Below are 22,255 nucleotides of genomic sequence, written 5' to 3' on the forward strand. Positions count from 1 at the left end.
CTCGCTACTTTCCTGTCGAGAATGCGGCGTCACACTGATAACGCGCATGCCGTTCGTGACTGGGAAGTACCGGGCTCGCAGCGTTAAAGAAAGGAAACGCGGGCAAGACAGATGACGATTGTTGTTGTGGGACAAATATACACCCCAAAGGGTGCAACTATTTTTAGAGTGTACACTCTTAGGCAAAGTTACACCCTTTGGCTTGCCCCTTCTGCCACACAACAATAATCGTTATCTGCCTTGATGCGTTTCCTTTCTTTAACGCTGCGAGCCCGGAACTTTCCAGTAACAAACGGGCACGCGCGTTATCAGAAGGGGCACTCCAAAGCATGTAAACTGTTCTATGCTGAAAACGCGCGTGCCGTTCGTTACTGGAAAGTTCCGGGCTCGCAGCGTTAAAGAAAGGAAACGCATCAAGGCAGATAACGATTATTGTTGTGTGGCAGAAGGGGCAAGCCAAAGGGTGTAACTTTGCCTAAGAGTGTAAGAACAGTTTACACCCTTTGGAGTGCCCCTTCTGCCACACACTCTAAAGACAGTTTGCACCCTTTGGGGTGTATATTTGTCCCACAACAATAATCGTCATCTGCCTTGCTTGCGTTTCCTTTCTTGAAAACACGGCGCTCGCTACTTTCCTGCCGAGAATGCTGCGTCAGACTGATAACGCGCATGCCGTTCGTGACTGGGAAGTGCTCGCAGCGTTCAAGAAAGGAAACGCGGGCAAGACAGATGATTATTGTTGTGGGACAAATATACACCCCAAAGGGTGCAACTGTTCTTAGAGTGCACTCTAAAACAGTTGCACCATTTGGGGTGTATATTTGTCCCACACACTCTAAAACGGTTGCACCCTTTGGGGTGTAAATTTGTCCCACAACAATAATCGTCATCTGCCTTGCTTGCGTTTCCTTTCTTGAAAGCTCGGCGCTCGCTACTTTCCTGTCGAGAAGCTGCGTCACACTGATAACGCGCATGCCGTTCGTGACTGGGAAGTACCAGGCTCGCAGCGTTAAAGAAAGGAAACGCGGGCCAGACAGATGACGATTATTGTTGTGGGACAAGATACGCCCCAAAGGGTGTAAACTTTTCTAAGAGTGCAACAATAATGCACTCTAAAAACAGTGGCACCCTTTGGGGTGTATATTTGTCCCACAATAATAATCGTCATCCGTCTTGCCCGCGTTTCCTTTCTTTAACGCTGCGAGCCCGGTACTTCCCAGTCACAAACGGCATATGCGCGTTATCAGTGTGACGCAGCACTCTGGACAGGAAAGTAGCGAGCGCCGAGTTTTCAAGAAAGGAAACGCCAGCAAGGCAGATGACGATTATTGTTGTGGGACAAATATACACCCCAAAGGGTGCAAACTGTTTTTAGAGTGCACACAACGATAATCGTCATCTGCCTTGATGCGTTTTCTTTCTTTAACGCTGCGAGCCCGGTACTTTCCGGTAACGAACGGCATGCGCGTTATCAGCATGATAGCGTTTCCTGTCAGCAATGCTATTATGCTGATAACGCGCGTGCCGTTCGTTACTGGAAAGTACCGGGCTCGCAGCGTTAAAGAAAGGAAACGCATCAAGGCAGATGACGATTATCGTTGTGTGGCAGAAGGGGCACTCCAAAGGGTGTAAACAGTTCTTAGAGTGTACTGGAAAGTGCCGGGCTCACCGCGTTAAAGAAAGGAAATGCGGACAAGACAGATGACGATTATCGTTGTGTGGCAGATATACACCCCAAATGGCATAAACTTTTTAGAGTGGATAATCGTTATCTTTCTTGTCCGCATTTCCTTTCTTTAACGCGGTAAGCCCCGCACTTTCCAGTAATGAACGGTATGCGCGTTATCAGCATGACATACACTCTAAAAACAGTTGCACCCTTTGGGGTGTATATTTTCCACACAACAAAAATCGTCACCTGTCTTGTCCGCATTTCCTTTCTTTAACGCGGCGAGCCCGGCACTTTCCAGCAACGAGCGGCATGCGCGTTATCAGCATGACATAGCATTCCCGACAGAAAGTAACGAGCGATGCGTTTTCAAGAAAGGAAATGCGGGGAAGACAGATGACGATTATTGATTATTGATAGGGGCACTCCACACTCTACACTCTAAGAACAGAAGGGGCACCCTTTGGCGTGACCCTTCTGCCACACAACGATAATCGTCATCTGCCTTGATGCGTTTCCTTTCCTGAAAACGCCGCGCCCGCTACTTTCCTGTCGGGAATGCTATCATGCTGATAATGCGCATGCCGTTCGTTACTGGAAAGTACCGGGCTCGCAGCGTTAAAGAAAGGAAACGCATCAAGGCAGATGACGATTATCGTTGCGTGGCAGAAGGGGCACTCCAAAGGGTGTAAACTCTTCTTAGAGTGTACACTCTTATAAAAATTTACACCCTTTGGGGTTTATCTTGTCCCACAACAATAATCGTCATCTGTCTTGCCCGCGTTTCCTTCCTTTAACGCTGCGAGCCCGGTACTTCCCTGTCACGAACGGCATGCGCGTTATCAGTGTGACGCAGCATTCTCGACAGGAAAGTAGCGAGCACCGAGTTTTCAGGAAAGGAAACGCAAGCCAGCCAGATGACGATTATTGTTGTGGGACAAATATACACCCCAAAGGGTGCAACCGTTTTAAAAGTGTAAGAAAAGTTTACACCCTTTGGAGTGCCCCTTCTGCCACCCAATGATAATCGTCATCTACACTCTTAGGCAAAGTTACACCCTTTGGCTTGCCCCTTCTGCCACACAACAATAATCGTTATCTGCCTTGATGCGTTTCCTTTCTTTAACGCTGCGAGCCCGGAAATTTCCAGTAACGAACGGCACGCGCGTTATCAGAAGGGGCACACCAAAGGGTGTAAACTGTTCTATGCTGATAACGCGCGCGCCGTTCGTTACTGGAAAGTACCGGGCTCGCAGCGTTAAAGAAAGGAAACGCATCAAGGCAGATAACGATTATTGTTGTGTGGCAGAAGGGGCAAACCAAAGGGTGTAACTTTGCCTAAGAGTGTACCTTGATGCGTTTCCTTTCTTGAAAACGCCGCGCCCGCTACTTTCCTGTCGGGAATGCTATCATGCTGATAACGCGCATGCCGTTCGTTACTGGAAAGTACCGGGCTCGCAGCGTTAAAGAAAGGAAACGCATCAAGGCAGATGACGATTATCGTTGTGTGACAGAAGGGGCACTCCAAAGGGTGTAAACTTTTCTTAGAGTGTAGAGTGTAATCATCGTCATGTGCCTTGCTTGCGTTTCCTTTCTTGAAAACGCCGCGCCCGCTACTTTCCTGTCGGGATGGCTATGTCATGCTGATAACGCGCATGCCGTTCGTTACTGGAAAGGACCGGAATCGCAGCGTTAAAGAAAGGAAACGCATCAAAGCAGATGACGATTACCGTTGTGTGGCAGAAGGGGCACTCCAAAGGGTGTAAACTGTTTTATGCTGATAACGCGCGTGCCGTTCGTTACTGGAAAGTACCGGGTTCGCAGCGTTAAAGAAAGGAAACGCATCAAGGCAGATAACGATTATTGTTGTGTGGCAGAAGGGGCAAGCCAAAGGGTGTAAACTGTTTTATGCTGATAACGCGCGTGCCGTTCGTTACTGGAAAGTACCGGGTTCGCAGCGTTAAAGAAAGGAAACGCATCAAGGCAGATAACGATTATTGTTGTGTGGCAGAAGGGGCACTCCAAAGGGTGTAAACTGTTTTATGCTGATAACGCGCGTGCCGTTCGTTACTGGAAAGTACCGGGTTCGCAGCGTTAAAGAAAGGAAACGCATCAAGGCAGATAACGATTATTGTTGTGTGGCAGAAGGGGCAAGCCAAAGGCTGTAACTTTGCCCAAGAGTGTGTAAGCGAGTGCGTCACATGACGTCATCGTTTAATGATCAAATTCATTAAAAAGATCGCGTATTTGCGTTAAATTACGGCACGTTTACTGTTTTGATTATCAACTAAAAATAAAGTGTAATTTTTATATGAATTATTGAAAATGTTTCACGTTCACGCTTTGCAAATGCGGTTCTAGTTCTACAGCTTCTGCTGCGCTCGTTAATATGGCGGCCTTCATGGCGAAGCTGTACGTTGCTGCGCGATAAAAACGAAACATTTATTTTGTTTTTGTTGCCTCCGCAGTGCTGTGTCGCTATGCCAAAAGTAGTTTCGAGAAGCATCGTTTGTTCTGATACGAAAGATCAAGAGGAATACAATGAAGAGAAGCCGCTTAATGTTTATTACTGTATCTGCGGTAGTATGGCCATGATTCTTGGTACGTCCCTGCGATCCCGTTACTGCCGGGAACTCTTTGTGAGTTCAGGCTGAAGATGATACGTGCTGTTACTCTTGCTATGTCGGCTCGTTGTGGACCAGCTTTCAGTAACGCTGCTTACTATATCTGCTGGCGAAGTGCTTTTGAGTATGGGGAGCAATCTTACATTGCGTAGGAAGACGGGATTCTAAACGCATTGTGTGCGTATATTTCGGAGGGACGAAGATTTTGATCGCAGCGATCTGGCCTACCGGATGCTGCTGTCAAAATCTCACGCTTCTGAAATCGAGCTTCTTTGAGTTGTGCTTCGATAGGGTTTGTTTTGAACATGAGTGGTCGTTAAAAATGTCGTTAAAAAAAAAGTTCATCAGTGAGAGTCCTGAACTCTGAGAGTAACATTGCGCATTGGTCAGAATTGCGGAGTATTTCTATGCTAGATTTGGTAGACTATTGCAGCTATGAACGAATCTGCGAGCAAACATCTTACGCTGCGACAGTCTCCAAACACCGAAGAATTAACTAGCAACTTTCAATTCAGTACCTTTTGCGTCTGTTTCTTTTTTAGCGTGTAGTTGATTGTTTGTGGTGGAATGCATGGTTACTTGTTATCGCATGTGCAGATACAGGAGCATGGCAACAGGTTTTCTTTATGCAATAGGTGAGAAGTCTTCCTAAGCATTAAAAAAAAAACAGCTTGTTGAATGCTAAATTCTATCCGTTTGCCTGGTGTCTATGTTAGCATCTTTATTCACACCCGTTTGTTGTAATTCATCAACCAGCCATAACGCTGTGTATTGCCATTGGACAATGTAATTGTACTAAAAGGACTAATAACTGACTAAAGTTGCACGTAAATTGTAGCACAAAAGAGAGAGTTCTGACCTGATGGCACTAAAATTGAGTATGAAAGCAAAAATCACAGTGAAAAGTTCTAATTCCTAAATTAAGAAAGAATTACAGAAATTTATCTTGCGAAACTGAGGGAAGCAGTGTCTGGCATTCTGTAGCGGCCAGAGGTGCTACCGTGATTTTTTCTGTTGCCGGGGTAGAGCATGATGTATGATTTTTGTTGAGAGTGCAGGTAGGCACATCATTGTGGTAAGAAGGTCGAGGACCGATGGGAAGGTGTCTGAAGGAAATTTGTGTGTGTGTGGGGGGGGGGGGTAGCTCTACAGTCATCTCCCCTGTAGAGCTGCCCCTGGTGGTGGCGGCACTCCAGTGGAGATGGAATGCAAAAACTGTAGTGTACCCTTCTTTGGGTGCACACTGAAGAACCCAAGGCGGCTGAAATTAATACTGAGACTTGCACTAGGACGTCCCTCATAGCCCACTGTGTAGCTTTGGTATGTTAAAACCCATACTTAATTTTAGGATGGCGCTCAGAAGTGCGTGTTTCTTATTACTCCTCCAGTGTGATTAGCGCAGAGTGTGCAAACAAAAACAAAACGGCATAGGGACAAGGCAGAGTAAAGGAACCGCACAAAGAAGCACTGATTAGCACCCATTGTGTTTATTGCTTGTCTGCTCTTTATAGGCAACATCAAGCAAGAGTAGTAACATACGCTTGAAATAATATGACTGCCTTCGAATTCAAGGTTAAAGGTTACCCCTTTACAAAACAATGTACATTTCCCATATCTCTCAATTCATTTTGCAATTCATGACGTGACAATGTTCAAGCCCTGGTGCACAGCCACAGTCTTTGCAGTGGCTAGCTATACTATATTTCATACATAGCAAGCAATGGTACCAAAAATGGTACTCACTGCTGACATTTGCGACCAAAGAATAGTGTGTCACGTATGAAAGAAAGATAAATGTACACTTTATGCAAGTCTGTTCAACACATTTGTGATGCAAAGTATGGTGTAATCATTACATCAAAACCCGTCGCAGATCTGAGCCCATGTACCACTGAGTGAACGACCACAGTGCATCGCTTGCGCTTGCAGTCGAAGCGTAGTATGTCACATACTGGGAGCACCGAGGTGCACCAATAATGCGCGATTTGACGTAACCGTAGATCCACAAGTTGTAATATATGAAACGGTTATTCCATAGAAAGCATTGCAAATCAAAGACAGCTGCACTAATGGATGCGCCGAATGCGAAGCACACTGTTTATGTAACTTCGGCAGTGTTGCCTGCTAAGTATGGAATGGAGTACAAGTGGCTAACATGTGTTACCTCCAATGAATATGCATGTCTACACAGAAGCACTCCCTGATACATCTGCCTTTTTGTTGTTTATAAGAGCATCTACATAACAGGGTATCATAAACAACTGTGCTCTTCCAGTCTACATACTTGTTTGTTTTTCATCCCACAATTTACATTTCCGTGTCTGTCATTGTTTACCTTCCCGAACAGAGCTACTGCATTCCCACCTCTGGGACCATTTTTCTTTGGTTGTTTGCTACTTTGTAAGTTTACAATATTACCATAGTCTTAAGCTTCTTTTTCTCTGGTGAAAGTACTTGTTGATTACTATGCCTTAATTAAGCTAGCAACGTTTCTCCAACACTTGTATGACAGCACTTGTTATGACATTTGTTATTAGACAAACCAGTAGATGTATAAATGAGTGCTTATGTAAGCATGCAGCTGCATACAAGAGTTTAAATACTGCTGTGTCACAAAAAAAGTGAAGGCAACAAAAAGAAGTCGAGATATGGGAAGAGTACACGGTTTTGCAAAGGGATAGTAATTTAAGTGTGCCATCGCTGAACCTGCACAAAAAAGCCGTCATGTATTCAACCTTGAAGTCAACATAATGGATATGATTGTACACGTGTATTTGGTTTTGTTGTTTTCTTTTAATTGTGATAGCAATTATATGGACACTCCAGGCACATTTCTGCCATTGGCGTCACTGTGAGGTTCGGTATAAAGTCCAAGGACAATAAAATCGTCGCATGTCGTATGCTGTATGTGCGAGTGAAAGCGTGCGAGGGTGAGCTGGGGATCGCGGTTTAATCTCATACACACAAGGGAGGGACGTGGGGAGGAAGCACCGTCTTCCGCCACATGCAAGGCTCCAGGGGGAAGGTAGGGAGGGGGGCACATTCTACTCCAGGCGGCCCGGGCGGCTGCAAGTGCCCGCCTAGGCCACTGTATCTTGAAAGCCATCTGTAACAGGGCCAGAATCCGCTGTGCACTGTGTTTTCACGGCTTAGTTCGCGTTGATGTGAGACGCAGCACGAAGGTAAATTCACTCGCTGCTGCTGCCACGCTACCTCACTCCAGCATTTTGACAGCGAGTTTCTGTGGTCATCGAGTGAGATGTGTTCATGTTTGCTCGTGCTCACGTGACACCATGCTTGTTAATTTAGTTAGTATGCCTATGTTTGCAAGTTTATATGGCCGATAAAACTATTATCCTTACTTTGTATAACTGTCCATTATTTCGCTATCGGAATCGATGCTTCGCCTTTTGTGACAAACGATGCTTCGCCAGCGATGACAAGGGTGAGGGGCATAGTATAAATGCTCAGTCATAATCACCGTCTATGTTGTGCTGCTTGTTTTTTCCGCACTGGTGGTTTTAACCATTACCTTATCAGCGGTGTTCTCATCGGTAAGTAAGGTCACATAAAAAAATCAAGTGGGCTTTTGAATGCTGTACGTGTGAATGGCGTCTTGTGTTGCAAAGGCCATGAGGCACGTGTTCAACTAGCACTCTCAGACCAGTTGAACGTGCCTACATTCTGTAGGTTGTAGGGTTGTCCTGCACATGGAGAGAAAGCTTTATTAATATGCGTGGGCCAGAACATTGTTTAGTAGATGGTGTTGATGCCTGCTTCAGGAACCAAATAATTCTTTCAAATTCTAAACCATTTCCTTCATCTTCAATGTTGTTAAAAACAGACAGCAGCAGAACAACTTGTAAATTTCATTTGCGGTTTGATTTTATCAATGTGTGTGCTGTGCGCCTCAACTCAGTGACGTGTTTCAGTGCAAACAAAGTCGACTATACTGTGTCTAATGTATTTGAAGAAGAATAGCTGTTTCATAAATTTTACACATGTAAACCACTGCTGTCAAAAATGGGAAGAGAACCCTCTACATGCTATGCGACGACACATTGGTGTTGCCTGCAACCATCCAGGCAGCAGATGTTTTCGGATATGCTTCATTCATAGTAATGGATCTTTCAGCACAGTTCTAAACAGGAGTTTCTTGAAATATATGCGACATGTTTTAGACATTATTTTCATTAGTGCCTGTGATAGTCATCTTTTCTTCTGAATTTCTGGAGGGTTATCAGAACATGTGTGACCACGTGTTGTAGGTGGGCAATTGAGCTCGTTTCGCTAGGTCAGATGTTGTCAGCTGGGAATAATTGGTTGGTGTGTGGGTTTGGCAACATAAAGCAGCACAAAGGCCATGAGAGACGCTCTAGTGATGGATCCAAAATAATTTTTTACCACCTGGGGCCCGCGAGAGGGCCGTCAGGTTTCACCTGATGGTCCCCGAGTGGGCCTAGCCAGGTGATGTTGAGCTTACTCGCGTCTATTGTGGACCGAATAAAGTTGTTTCACTCACTTGCTCATTCACCACCTGGGGCTTTTAAGCTTCCACCCAGAACTCGGTACGTCGGCGTTCTTGTGTACCTACTCACATAGGAGTGTGGCAGCAGTAGCCACACTCCTATGTGAGCAAACCTGTAAGCAGCAGAATGCTACAGCCACTGAGAGCTACCATGGCAAATTTGGGAGAGAATGGGTGAAAGTAGGCAGGGGCCAATCCCTTAGCGTGTGCTAGTTATTTGGATAGCCATTGCAGTGAAAGCACATCAAGCTTCCATGGGTGTGTGTACGAGACAGTAGGTTTGAGTGCAATGTTGGTTTATATAGTGTAAACAGGATCAGCGTACATACCAGCTGAGGCATTGAGCTCTGGGCGAGCTCTGTTATGCGCAGAATGCAATGGAATTGGCAGTGCAGAACATTTCATTTGATCCTGCCGGCACTTCACTTTCCTTGATGAGTTGCAACAGTGAGGCTTTCCACTTGCATGTGTGCAGCAGGTAGTGTTCCCTGTAGGTCTCGCTTCTTCTATTTGCATTTGTATGTGACGCTGATCTGATGGACACATGGTAACCTGTTTCTGAATGAAGCATAGCAATTGACAGCCTAGATTGCCAAGCTAACCCTGCCTGCAGCAAACACTTTAAGCAATGAACTGGTCAGGCAGAGGGCTCTGTCTTCTCGAGTAAAGGCAACATGAGTGGTTTCAGTAGGGTTCAGTCATGGTCACACAGTTCGCTCAGTATGGCGAGCCTGTAATCCTCGCGAATGTTGTGTCGTTGGAGATGTCAAGCTACTTTGATGCGCACAACTTAGTGACTGCTTTCAATACCTCATAGAATTTGAAGGTAGCTTTTCTGGCTGCATCTTTCAACAGCAAACTTCGTTCGATGCTTTTGGTCTGTCAATTCGCTTTTGGCCCACTTGCCTCTTTGTTGCCCATGGGTTTGCTCTCTCAGACTGTGCTATCGAGAAGCTGCCCCTGCGTCCCAGGGATGGAGCCAGGGTCATCGATGGTGCCAAGCATGCTCATAAGCTGTCATTCAGTCCTGACGAAGTGGTGCACATCAAGAGGTGAGACTTGCGCTTTGGGAGGGAAGGAAATTAAATATCCTCATCTCCTTAGCAGTGAATGGCAATGAGTAAGCTTCTTTTGGACATTCAAAATGAACTCACTCCCAATGCTCAGCTACCTGTTCAAGCTTGTGACACGTCATTATGTGAGTACTTCACAAAAAGTGTAGGGTCTTGTTGCTCTCTATGGCTCACTAGTGATCGTTAACCCCACTTTGTCACATGCACACCTTTTCACTCCTATGTATTGCCTTCATTTACATGAACCCGGCAGTAGCGGGTTGAGTCAGAAGTTGTGCTTGGACAGCCCAACTCGACAGCATTTATGTGAAGGCGTTCCAGTCCGGCCAAGATGGGCAGCAGCAACCTGCGTCAAATTGAGATAACAAGAGTACACGAGGGTCACATTCAGTTCTTCGTTGCTGGCTGCAAGTCTCACACTCAAGCCCTTTCACACTTGCACACACTTTCCAGGTGTGTTGGGGTGGCTCAGCTCATTTCAACGCTCATCCTGGCTGACAAGCTGACTCTGCCCACGTTTGTTGGGTTCACATAAACACCAGATTGTCTGGGCTGCCTCATAAGAGTTTCCTACGAAAATTGCTAGAGGGAAATCTGGCACTGCAATTGTTCAGCTATAATTGGAATGATGGGTCTCTCATCTTTGCACTTCTAGCTTCAGATGTTCTTGTGACATTATCTATATTATATTTTGAATGTTTATGTTTCCAAGCAATCACGGTTTTCTAAACATAGTAAGACAATAAGTATCTGCACACATGTGTAATCATAGCAAATTGTCTGATTTCCGAAGCAATATTTTGCGAGAAGCATAAACAGGCCTAGAGTGTGGCCTGATCCCGGTGACCAGAACCGGTAACGCACTCCCTCACCACAGCAGGATTGGCCACCCTGGTGTAGTACTTGGCCACAACCTCCTATATGAACACAACAATCAAACCCCGGCCCTCAGTCCCCAGCAGCTGCGAAGCAACTGGCCACGGCGGCGGTCAGACCTGCGACGCAGCAGAGGGTGCTAAGAATCCCTGGCTCCGGACAGGCCGCCATTGGAATATGATCCTGGCAACGTTTAACGCTAGAATGTTATCTAGTGAGGCGAGTCTAGCAGTACTATTGGAGGAATTAGAGGGCAGTAAATGGGATATAATAGAGCTCAGTGAAGTTAGGAGGCCAAAAGAAGCATATACAGTGCTAAAAAGCGGGCACGTCTTGTGCTACCGGGGCTTAGCGGAGAGATGAGAACTAGGAGTCGGATTCCTGATTAATAAGAATATAGCTGGTAACATACAGGAATTTTGTAGCATTAACGAGAGGATGGCAGGCCTTGTTGTGAAACTTAATAAGAGGTACAAAATGAAGGTTGTACAGGTCTACGCCCCTACATCCAGTCATGATGACCAGAAAGTCGAAAGCTTCTATGAAGACGTGGAATCGGCGATGGGTAAAGTCAAAACAAAATACACTATACTGATGGGCGACTTCAATGCCAAGGTAGGCAAGAAGCAGTTTGGAGACAGGGCAGTGGGGGAATATGGCATAGGCACTAGGAATAGCAGGGGAGAGTTATTAGTAGAGTTTGCGGAACAGAATAATATGCGGATAATGAATACCTTCTTCCTCAAGCGCGATAGCCGAAAGTGAACATGGAGGTGCCCGAACGGCGATACTAGAAATGAAATAGACTTCATACTCTGCGCTAACCCTGGCATCATACAAGATGTGGACGTGTTCAGCAAGGTGTGCTGCAGTGACCATAGGATGGTAACAACTCGAATTAGCCTAGACCTGAGGAGGGAACGGAAGAAACTGGTACATAAGAAGCCGATCAATGAGTTAGTGGTAAGAGGGAAAATAGAGGAATTCCAGATCAAGCTACAGTACAAATATTCGGCTTTAACTCAGGAAGAGGACCTTAGTGTTGAAGCAATGAACGACAATCTTGTGGGCATCATTAAGGAGTGTGCAATAGAAGTCGGTGGCAACTCCGTTAGACAGGATACCAGTAAGCTATCGCAGGAGACGAAAGATCTGATCAAGAAACGCCAGTGTATGAAAGCCTCTAACCCTACAGCTAGAATAGAACTGGCAGAACTTTCGAAGTTAATCAACAAGCGTAAGACAGCTGACATAAGGAAGTATAATATGGATAGAATTGAACATGCTCTCAGGAACGGAGGAAGCCTAAAAGCAGTGAAGAAGAAACTAGGAATTGGCAAGAATCAGATGTATGCGTTAAGAGATAAAGCCGGCAATATTATTACTAATATGGATGAGATAGTTCAAGTGTCTGAGGAGTTCTATAGAGATTTATACAGTACCAGGGGCACCCACGACGATAATGGAAGAGAGAATAGTCTAGAGGAATTCGAAATCCCTCGGGTAACGCCGGAAGAAGTAAAGAAAGCCTTGGGAGCTATGCAAAGGGGGAAGGCAGCTGGGGAGGATCAGGTAACAGCAGATTTGTTGAAGGATGGTGGGCAGATTGTTCTAGAGAAACTGGCCACCCTGTATACGCAATGCCTCATGACTTCGAGTGTACCGGAATCTTGGAAAAACGCTAACATAATCCTAATCCATAAGAAAGGGGACGCCAAATACTTGAAAAATTATAGACCGATCAGCTTACTGTCCGTTGCCTACAAAGTATTTACTAAGGTAATTGCAAATAGAATCAGGAACACCTTAGACTTCCTTCAACCAAAGGACCAGGCAGGATTCCGTAAAGGCTACTCAACAATAGACCATATTCACACTATCAATCAGGTGATAGAAAAATGTGCGGAATATAACCAACCCTTATATATAGCTTTCATTGATTACGACAAAGCGTTTGATTCAGTCGAAACCTCAGCAGTCATGGAGGCATTACGGAATCAGGGTGTAGACGAGCCGTATGTAAAAATGCTGAAAGATATCTATAGCGGCTCCACAGCCACTGTAGTCCTCCATAAAGAAAGCAACAAAATCCCAATAAAGAAAGGCGTCAGGCAGGGAGATACGATCCCTCCAATGCTATTCACAGCATGTTTACAGGAGGTATTCAGAGACCTGGATTGGGAAGAATTGGGGATAAGAGTTAATGGAGAATACCTTAGTAACTTGCAATTCGCTGATGATATTGCCTTGCTTAGTAAATCAGGGGACTAACTGCAATGCATGCTCACTGATCTGGAGAGGCAAAGCCTGAGGGTGGGTCTAAAAATTAATCTGCAGAAAACTAAAGTAATTTTTAACAGTCTTGGAAGAGAACAACAGTTTACGATAGGTAGTGAGGCACTGGAAGTGGTAAGGGAATACATCTACTTAGGACAGGTAGTGACTGCGGATCCGGATCATGAGACTGAAATAATCAAGAATAAGAATGGGCTGGGGTGCGTTTGGCAGGCATTCTGAGATCATGAACAGCAGGTTGCCATTATCCCTCAAGAGAAAAGTTTATAACAGCTGTGTCTTACCAGTACTCGCGTACGGGGCAGAAACCTGGAGGCTTACGAAAAGGGTTCTACTTAAATTGAGGACGATGCAACGAGCTATGGAAAGAAGGATGATGGGTGTAACGTTAAGGGATAAGAAAAGAGCAGATTGGGTGAGGGAACAAACGCGAGTTAATGACATCTTAGTTGAAATACAGAAAAAGAAATGGGCATAGGCAGGACATGTAATGAGGAGGGAAGATAACTGATGGTCATTAAGGGTTACGGACTGGATTCCAAGGGAAGGGAAGCGTAGCAGGGGGCGGCAGAAAGTTAGGTGGGCGGATGAGATTAAGAAGTTTGCAGGGACAACATGGCCACAATTAGTACATGACCGGAGTAGTTGGAGAAGTATGGGAGAGGTCTTTGCCCTGCAGTGGGCGTAACCAGGCTGATGATGATGATGATGATTTTGTTGAAAATGATGCAGTCACAAAAGCCATTTGAGGCCAGAAGATCGAAGTGTAGGTAAATCCGTGTGTAGGTAAATCCATGTGTTACCCTTCATTCTCATACTGGCTGAACAGATATTCGTGCACAGCTTCCTTATAGACACTAATGCCCGAGTTCTCTCTATAGTAATTTTTGTGAGCTCTTGTGGTTTGCCTCACTTGTTCGTGCATTACTTTAAAAGCTGCCATTGTATATGTGTTCCCCATCCTTTCTGAATTCGTTTATTTATTATTATTTTATGAAGCAAGGTTTTTAATATTACCACTCAGCTGTATTGAAAAAAAAAAACTCATTGTGGTATTCTTGCCTTCATTGCAGGCCAGAAGGAATTGAGAGACAGCACCGGAAGAAATGCCGAAAGTAAGTGTTCTTGGCAAAAAGAAAGGAGAAAATAATTATTTAAACATCATTTACATATTATAGCCTTAGCAGAGCATATTGCGTGATTAATATTGGGTCTGGCAAAATGTTCTTGGGTGCACTGATTGTGAAATCACACCTGTGGTGCAGACTGAAAGCAGTAAGCTGTATGCTGCGTGACTATATGTTACCTGGGAAACTACAGTTGCCTTCTATTGTGTTTTGGTGACTCATAGTTGAAAAGCCCCTGCAAAGTATATCTTGCAGCACATTCTTATTCCCACCTTGCAGGATGTTGCAATGTTTTTGTACTCGTGGGAGCGCCTAAATTTGTGTAATTTTTTTTAATCCTCCTGAGTGAGTTGTCTAACAGTCGTACAAGGTGTGCTCAACAAGTGCCTCAACTGTTGGCCTGGCACAGTGGTAAGGGACAGCATGAGTTTGAGTGGACAGCAGATATAACAGATCAGCCTCTCTAATTGTTTTGCCAAACGGCATCATGCTATGAACATTGGTAGCATTGCTGCGCAAGCTTTTGTGATCACATCCGTAAGCGCCTTTGTGATTCCTCTGTGGGCAGCAAGCTACATCTAAGTTCTGACAATTGCCAGCACATTAGCCAGTGGCTGTAGTGTGACTCATCATTTATGATGATCACCACTGGGGATGAAACTTTAGTCTGTGAGTATATTTTTTTTTCAATTGAATTTTATTCAATTTTCACATCAATAATGGAGGAGGCCCGAACAAAGAGTGAATCTTTGTTCACTTGATGGGGATTCAAGCCCCCCCACCCCCCTCTCACAAGACAGACAGCATGACATTACATTTTATTTTTGGCACAAATAAACACGCTCAATATGTGTAATTACAATTTGCAGAAGAAATGCCATAAAAGCACATAAAAAAAATTGAAGCGGCACTTAGTTATCTCTACATGGACGAATGTGAAAGCATTGCGACCACCATGTAATGCTTATACATCATGCCACAATGCAAGGTCATTGGTTCGACTCCCAACAAAGGTCATCGGTTCGAGTGCCTTAATTAACTATATCCTAATTAACTGTGCCTCCTCTCCTGTATGACCAATGCAAAGCTGTGACCGAAGTTTCGGACGCTGTATGTATGTAGCTAGATTTTTCTAATGTAGTGTGCATGATGTCGCAGGCATGGCAGCCACGAAGAAAGTTACCACCATTCAATTTGTCACCTGTCCCCCGTTTTCGTTGGCGAAGCAATTTCATGGCGTTATGAAGCCGATTAGTAGCGGCCGATTCCACGGCTGCTACTATGATTTTGGTCGAATCTGCACCGAACAGCAATTTGAATGGTGTTTGCGATTCAGATAGTATTAGACTTCAGAATTAACTATTAAAAATTATTGAATAGCCGTTTCCGTTCGAATGTAACGCATAACAGCACTTTTGAAATCTCAAAAGTGAGGGGCCGATGCAAGTGAGGACTCTTCTTCCAAATAATTGTGCTGCTGGAGAGTCGTGGCTGTTGCGCAGAGGCGCACCAGTTCCTGAGAGAAATAACGCACGGGTGCTAATTCTCTCATTCAATATAAACAGCCCGTTTCGGGGCAGCCTGTAAATCTGCCAACTTGATTCAGGCAAGGAAAACATTTTTTTGACAGTATCATCATGTCTGCAACCCATTAAAACACAGTGCCCAATGTGGTACCACACTTACCTTCATCAACAAACACAGCAGATCTACAAATATATCTAACTGTATGTGAGGCATGCCGTTTCTTTAACTGCTTCATTATTGTTATGATAGTGCACCAGATAATTGAAAGCAGCCGTTTATAATATGGAAGCTGCTTAGTTGAGTGGACGTACAGTTTGGAACAACATTAAATTTAGATTATAAGATAAGCGCAACATGTTTTCTCAGAAATCTGACTTGAGAGTAATTTCTTTCGTTTACACCCCTGAAAAAAGCCGAAGAACGCAGCTACCTCCTTTTTTGTATTCTTCTTAATTAAAAATTATGCAGTACCCACACGCACTGTGGAAATCGATGTAAGCGAAGCTTTCTGTGCTGGTTACTTTGATTGACCATAATTAACGGTGATGTTGACGGCAAAAGCATAATTGCTTCAACGTTTAGTCTAACACGAGAGTGGTGAGTTGATGTCAAAAGTTACCTTGCGTGCATCACTGATGTTTGCATAGTACACAGAACACAGGGAAAGGTGTTTGCTTAAGGTGGTGTTGTGCGCCATATTTCATAACCTGTGAGAGGGTTGAGCATTGTCATTACCTAACATGGCACATCGCATTGTGGCAGAAGTATTAAACTTGAGTTAGATTATGGGGCTGCACATGCCAAAACCACACTCGGATTATGAGGCAAACCGTAGTGGCAGACTCCGGATTTATTTTGACACCGTGATGCTCTTTAACGTGTCCCAAAATCTAGGTGCATGTGCATTTTCTTTTTCGCCCTTGCCGAAATGCGGTTGCCGCGGTCGGGATTAAATCCGCGACCTCTAACAATGCCATAGCCACAGAGCTACCACGGTGGGCACAGAAGGGCTGATTTGATGGTCGATTGCTTCTGTAGTGTTGCCTGGACCCTGCGGTGCGCTTTAATTAATGCAGGTCTGCTTCTGCATGCCCTGTGTAATTTGTCCGCTTGATATATTTGCATGAAGTCTATTGTGCAGAAATAGCAGGAACGTACTGTACCGTATCTTGAACTTAGGCTTATCCAGTTTCCCGGGAACCACGAGAAGGGTTTTCTTGCCTTCGCATGTCACCTACCCCCCCCCCCCCCCCCCCCCATTGTATGGGAACTGCCTCTTCTCCCTCCTCACTACAGTTCTATCTACATCACCTGTGGACTCGCACGTTAGTAGAAAGGGAAGCGCTACAGTGTCTGCAATGCTTTGGGGGGGGGGGGGGGGGGGGGGGGTCATGGTTAAATACAGCTGTCAAGAGGCTGATGAGGCGACGTCCAGGGAGCTCCAGAGGGCATTGTGCGCATTCGACGCGGTGGGATCCAAACAAGTATTTAGCATCACTTTTTCTCTCTCACTCGCTCCTGTCATGTATACAAACGCTCTGAACCACCTGCCGACGCGGTGTGCTAGACAGCAGCAGCCATAGCACTAGCAGCAGCAGCAGCAGTGGGAAAGTCGAAGGAAGAGGCAAAGGAAAGCTTTACTTTGAAAAATTTTGGCATTTTACGTCTGGCGATATGATTATGAAGCAGCCTGTTCAGTTCTCATCACCTGGGGTTCTTTAAAGTACACCTAAACAGAAGTACACGAGTGTTTTTCCATTTCGTTCACATCTAATTCCGCGACCTGGTTTGGATCTGTACGTGAGCTCGACTTTAGCAGCGCAACAGCATATCCACTATGCAGCCACTAATTAGCCTACCATGCCGCCTTTCTTTTTTTTCGCCCGGCTTATGGGACATAGATTAGCAGGGTAATGGTTTAGGCTAGCTGGTTGTCTATTATAGACTGTGGTGTAGCTCGAAGTGGGACAAGGGACACAGGAAAAAACGAGGACAAGCGCTTACTGCCAAGTGAAATTTTATTATCTGATACAAGGTTGTTGTCCCGCTTCACGCTGCACCACACAGTCTAACAAAGATTAGCATATATAATGGCTACCTAGAACTGTTTTCGGCACCTAAGGTCCAGCCGCAATAAAAGCCGTCGCAATTACTTCGCATACTGGTATGCGAGGAAGATGAAAACATGAATGGAATGTTGCACTGCAGCTTTTTTTCTTTTTCTATAAGAATACTTTCCGCAAATCTGATTACAGGGTATTGTATGCGGCAGGTATGTTTAATTGGTTTAAAGCGGCTAGCAGGACACTGATGGAAAACTATATGCGCAAAAATACACGTGATAAATACATGCTGCTTGAAAAACTATAAAAATATTTGTTCTCAAAGGGAACCGTACAATAACATAGCAGAATGAAAGCTGTCACTGCGACTGCAAATGCACGCGCAATCACCAAGCGGCACTAAAAAAAATGACAAAAAAAGGAAAGAAAGGCATCTATTCCCGAGGCATAAACACATGTCATGTGCAATTTTCGCTGCTGGATAATGAGGAAGCGTTGCTAGTTAGGCCTAGCTGCATGTACGGCTGTAACAAAACTTCGCTGCCAGCCAAAGTGGTGGCAGGCAACAGGCTATCGCAGCAAAATGGGCATCATTATCTTCGGGCCAGTAAGCCGTCTTGGTGATTGGGCTTGAGATTACGGTTAAAGGTCTATTACGGGCTACACAGGCAGCCAGCAGCAGTCATTGGGTCTGTGGGCGACATGCCGGCACTTACCGCAAACACTTTTGTGAAGTTTGTTTTCTGCGCTTACCGAATGGATTGGCAAAAGCTCGCGTGTAGGCAGAGATGTTGCAAACTGAATTCACGCATCACAGCCTAATCTGAGAGCGATGCGCAGTTAAAGGTTCCGCATGCTTATCTAAACTTCGCAGCGGCACGCAACGTACATCGAGCTGTGTGGTGAGTGAAAACAAAATGCCCCCATGCAGTGGTATATCCATGGGTTGGCACACAGGGCAAGTGCCCCCCCCCCCCCCCCCCCTCGAAATTTCCAGCCCCCTGTGCACTTCCTTCCAATCCCTGTCTCCAGTCAAGTAGGTCCATGGCAGTATCTTAAGTGATGGTATATCAATGAAGCACAGGACGAAATTAAGTGAATTTTACTTGCTAAAGTTCATGTTTTTGGACTTGATCACTTTGACGTTGCAAAAAATTTGGAAAATTGGTCGGCGACTGTTTTCATCATCAACTTTGATATTCAGTATGCTAGTTTCACGTTCGTCTTTAGTGCTTTTAATGGAGGTTATGAACCAGCGACCACTTAATGTTTTCACATGGCTTGCCCACTTTAAAAGCTCCATATATAATATAGCTTGCAACCGCTTTTTTAAATCTGCTCGAAAATGCATTTTTGGCTGCTCCGAAACAGCTTGGGCCAGTAGCATCACTGGATCATCATAGTATTGCCGACCTACTTACACAGTATTGGTGAATCTAACATCCTAGACTAACTAATAACATGCCACATAGGGAATTTTATTTATTTAGAGATTTAATCGGTCATTATTGCACAATTCCTGGTGTGACCCAGTGTAAAATAATGTATGGCCAAAAAAGAAAACCTCTTTTAGTTCTGCTATGCAATATTTGAGAATCACTTTGTCTTTGCTCAAGGACTTGCTATGGAACTACATGATTGTACAATTTCTTAGGGATGATATTAGAGCAACGAGGAAACAAAGACCGAAGAAGGAAGGGGTAAGAAAGAACAGAGCAGGCATTGAACTTGGAACTGTTTGTTCTGTGAGCAAAGTTGAAGAAATGCACCAGATGTGTAGTAGTCACGTGAAAAAGGAAAATGCTGCAACCTGTCAAATAGTTTGAACTCATCACCAAAAGGTAAAGAATAGTATCACTGGTGTGTTTTATGTCTCTTAATATTATGAAAAGCCTCCAACTACTCTTGTGCCTTTGTGTTGCTACTTCTGCCCAGTACCTTGATCTCATTAACAACTCGTACTTGCGCATCGCATTTGCTGCAAGTGTGAGCCACTGCTTCATAGTTGAGCAGACACTGTGCTCATGGAATGAAACGCATCAATTTAGGGCTAACTAATGTGCTTACTTTCGTTTCCACCGACCGCAGGTCGTGTCACGTCAACGTAATTTTGGCCTGTATGCTTAGAACGGAGTCCACATCACTTTGGTGACCAGAATCCTAGTGACATGACATGGTACTCTCGAGTACTTTGCACATATGCAGGGTACTACTAAATGCTCCCTGTTGCGTTTCATTCCGTGAGCACTGTACATATGTCATGGTTGAGTATGCACATATGCTTTGTCACTCCTGTTAGTTGCATTTTAGCCTGTACTGTGATTAGACGTTTTCCTAGCATTTGACCAAGTGGTTGTGTAATTTTGTATTTAGTGTGAATAACTAGTTACCTGAATCGATTGAAAATGGCACAAATCAATGGTGTTTGCACTTTGCATTTCAAGGAGGTTCATAAATCGTCCTCCCTTATTTCTTTATTTTTAATAAGTTGCTTTTGTTGCTGTGTACACACTGAATGTCTCGCCATTTAGCTCTTGCAACAGGGAAGTTGGATGGAAAACTGCCATGTTACCATCTTTAGAAATTACCCTGGAACGTAAATTGGACAAGCATAGTCTGTGTCAGCTCTAAAACATACTGTGCATCTGTGTTTTATAGAAAGATAGTAAATCGTTGTAGTTGCCCAATAATTTTTTTAACTAGAGTTTAGCTTATGTTTGCTGGGCACCTTATTTGTTGCTACCCTTTGATGTGGCTGATAACCCGCCGTGGTTGCTTAGTGGCTTGGGCTGCTAAGCACGCGGTCGCAGGATCGAATTCCGGCCACGGCGACCGCATTTCGATGGGGGTGAAATGCGAAAACACCCGAGATTTAGGTGCACGAGAAAGAACCCCAGGTGGTCCAAATTTTTGGTGTCCCCCACTAAGGCGTGTCTCATAATCAGAAAATGGTTTTGGCTCGTAAAACCCCATAATTTAATTTTAATTTGATGTAACTGCATTTGTGTAAGCTTATCATGAGAGCATTCTAGTATTTATCAATCTAAAAGTGAGTAGGAACTTGAAAAAGAGAATAAAAAACCTGCATAAAGCATGTTCTAAAATGTAATATGAGCTGCTAGTCTGGGAGTATAAAAGAAATGTTCTCATGTATAATGCAATGTAGTGCTTATGTCAGACGACCTGCTTGGTGCGTGCTTTTGGTGGAGAATCATATTTGTGAGATAGCATTTTTGACGTGGACCTATGCATTTTTGCATTGGTGGTGGTTTGCTGCTGAAGTATTTCATAAAAAGAAGAAAGAAGCAAGGAGCACGTTGGAACTCATTTGGAACTTGGAACTGCCTACACTGCTCGTGAAGAATTAAAAAATCTACCAGTCATATTCAGGCTGTCTTGATTTCAGTGTAATACTCACCTGCACAAGATATGGCCCTTCAGCTGACCCTATCCAGCCTGCCGAGCCTGAACCATTGTCCCGCATTATGACCATATGTTCTGTTAAAACAACCTGTTCCACATTTTTATATCCTGATCGCAATGCACTCCTACCAATAGCAACAAGACAAGCAAAAAAGAAGGCAAAAACTTTTTTTTTTTATTTGTTGATGGGGATAGAATTTTCTTCAACAAGTTGGTCCGGCCCTCCAGAAACATTCCAGTGCCTTGAGACAAGAAAAATAACCGCTTGCCCCCGGTCTTATGGGATGTGAGTGATGAGCACTGAATTTTAATTGATCTCTCTCTCTCTCTCTCACTTGGTATTTTTTCTTTCTTTGAAAGTAAGTTGTTTTCATTAATATGCTACAGTAAATCCCCGTTATCTTGCTGAAACGCTGTGGGCTCGCTTGCTGGCTTGTTTTGGGCGCAGCATGTGGGCTGATCATACTTGCTCAAAAGTATTGATTATTTTGCCCAAGGTCACGAGTAATACGCTGTGAGCACACTTATGCATCGCTGACAGCATCCTAAATGAGTGTGAAAAAGACCGACTGCCAGCTCACTGCTGTCACATAAGACCTCAACAAAGTGGCAGCGAGCAGCCAAGCAAGTGCACGCAAGCGGTTATGGATAGAAAGAAGGAGGAAAGTTGAGTGGAGAGTGCAGCCCAGCGTGGTATCTGGCTCGCCTAGTGAGCTGCCATCGGGTAAAAAAGCTAGTGCAAGCGACGCTGCCAATGCTGCCCTATTGCCTTTTTCCTGGTATTTTCCAAGTTGAGATTTTCAGATGTCTGGAATAAGGTGAAAAATACTCGATTTGAAACCATGGCCATAAAAAACTTTCTACTTAACCAATATTTCGAGGTATTGGAGTTTCAGTTCACGAAGGTTTACGGTACTTTGTTTTCTTTTGCCTTTTGTTAACAACAAGTAACTGGTGGTAACAAGACACCACTTCCTACAGTGTTTGTTGGTGGACTGCATTGCACATATAGATGTTGCGAACTTTTTTTTTTAAGCATTCATTAGTTCC

The 22,255-nt window shown here is 44.5% G+C and overlaps 1 protein-coding gene across 2 annotated transcripts in view; it reads left to right on the forward strand.

The window, feature by feature from the left end:
• The first annotated feature begins 4,043 nt into the window (after positions 1-4,043).
• LOC126516787 (STING ER exit protein) overlaps positions 4,044-22,255 on the forward strand; it is a 42,707-nt gene continuing 24,495 nt past the window's right edge. The window contains exons 1-4 of one of the 2 annotated variants that reach the window (XM_055063960.2): positions 4,219-4,270; positions 4,891-4,928; positions 9,759-9,873; positions 14,139-14,180. In XM_055063960.2, the coding sequence (XP_054919935.1) occupies positions 4,901-4,928; positions 9,759-9,873; positions 14,139-14,180 (185 nt within the window). In that variant the 5' untranslated portion in view covers positions 4,219-4,270; positions 4,891-4,900. Of the gene's footprint in view, positions 4,271-4,890; positions 4,929-9,758; positions 9,874-14,138; positions 14,181-22,255 lie in introns of both variants that reach the window. The other variant, XM_050166890.2, reaches the window with a different exon arrangement.

Source organism: Dermacentor andersoni, chromosome 1 (genome assembly GCF_023375885.2).
Source record: "Dermacentor andersoni chromosome 1, qqDerAnde1_hic_scaffold, whole genome shotgun sequence".
NCBI lineage: Eukaryota > Metazoa > Arthropoda > Arachnida > Ixodida > Ixodidae > Dermacentor > Dermacentor andersoni.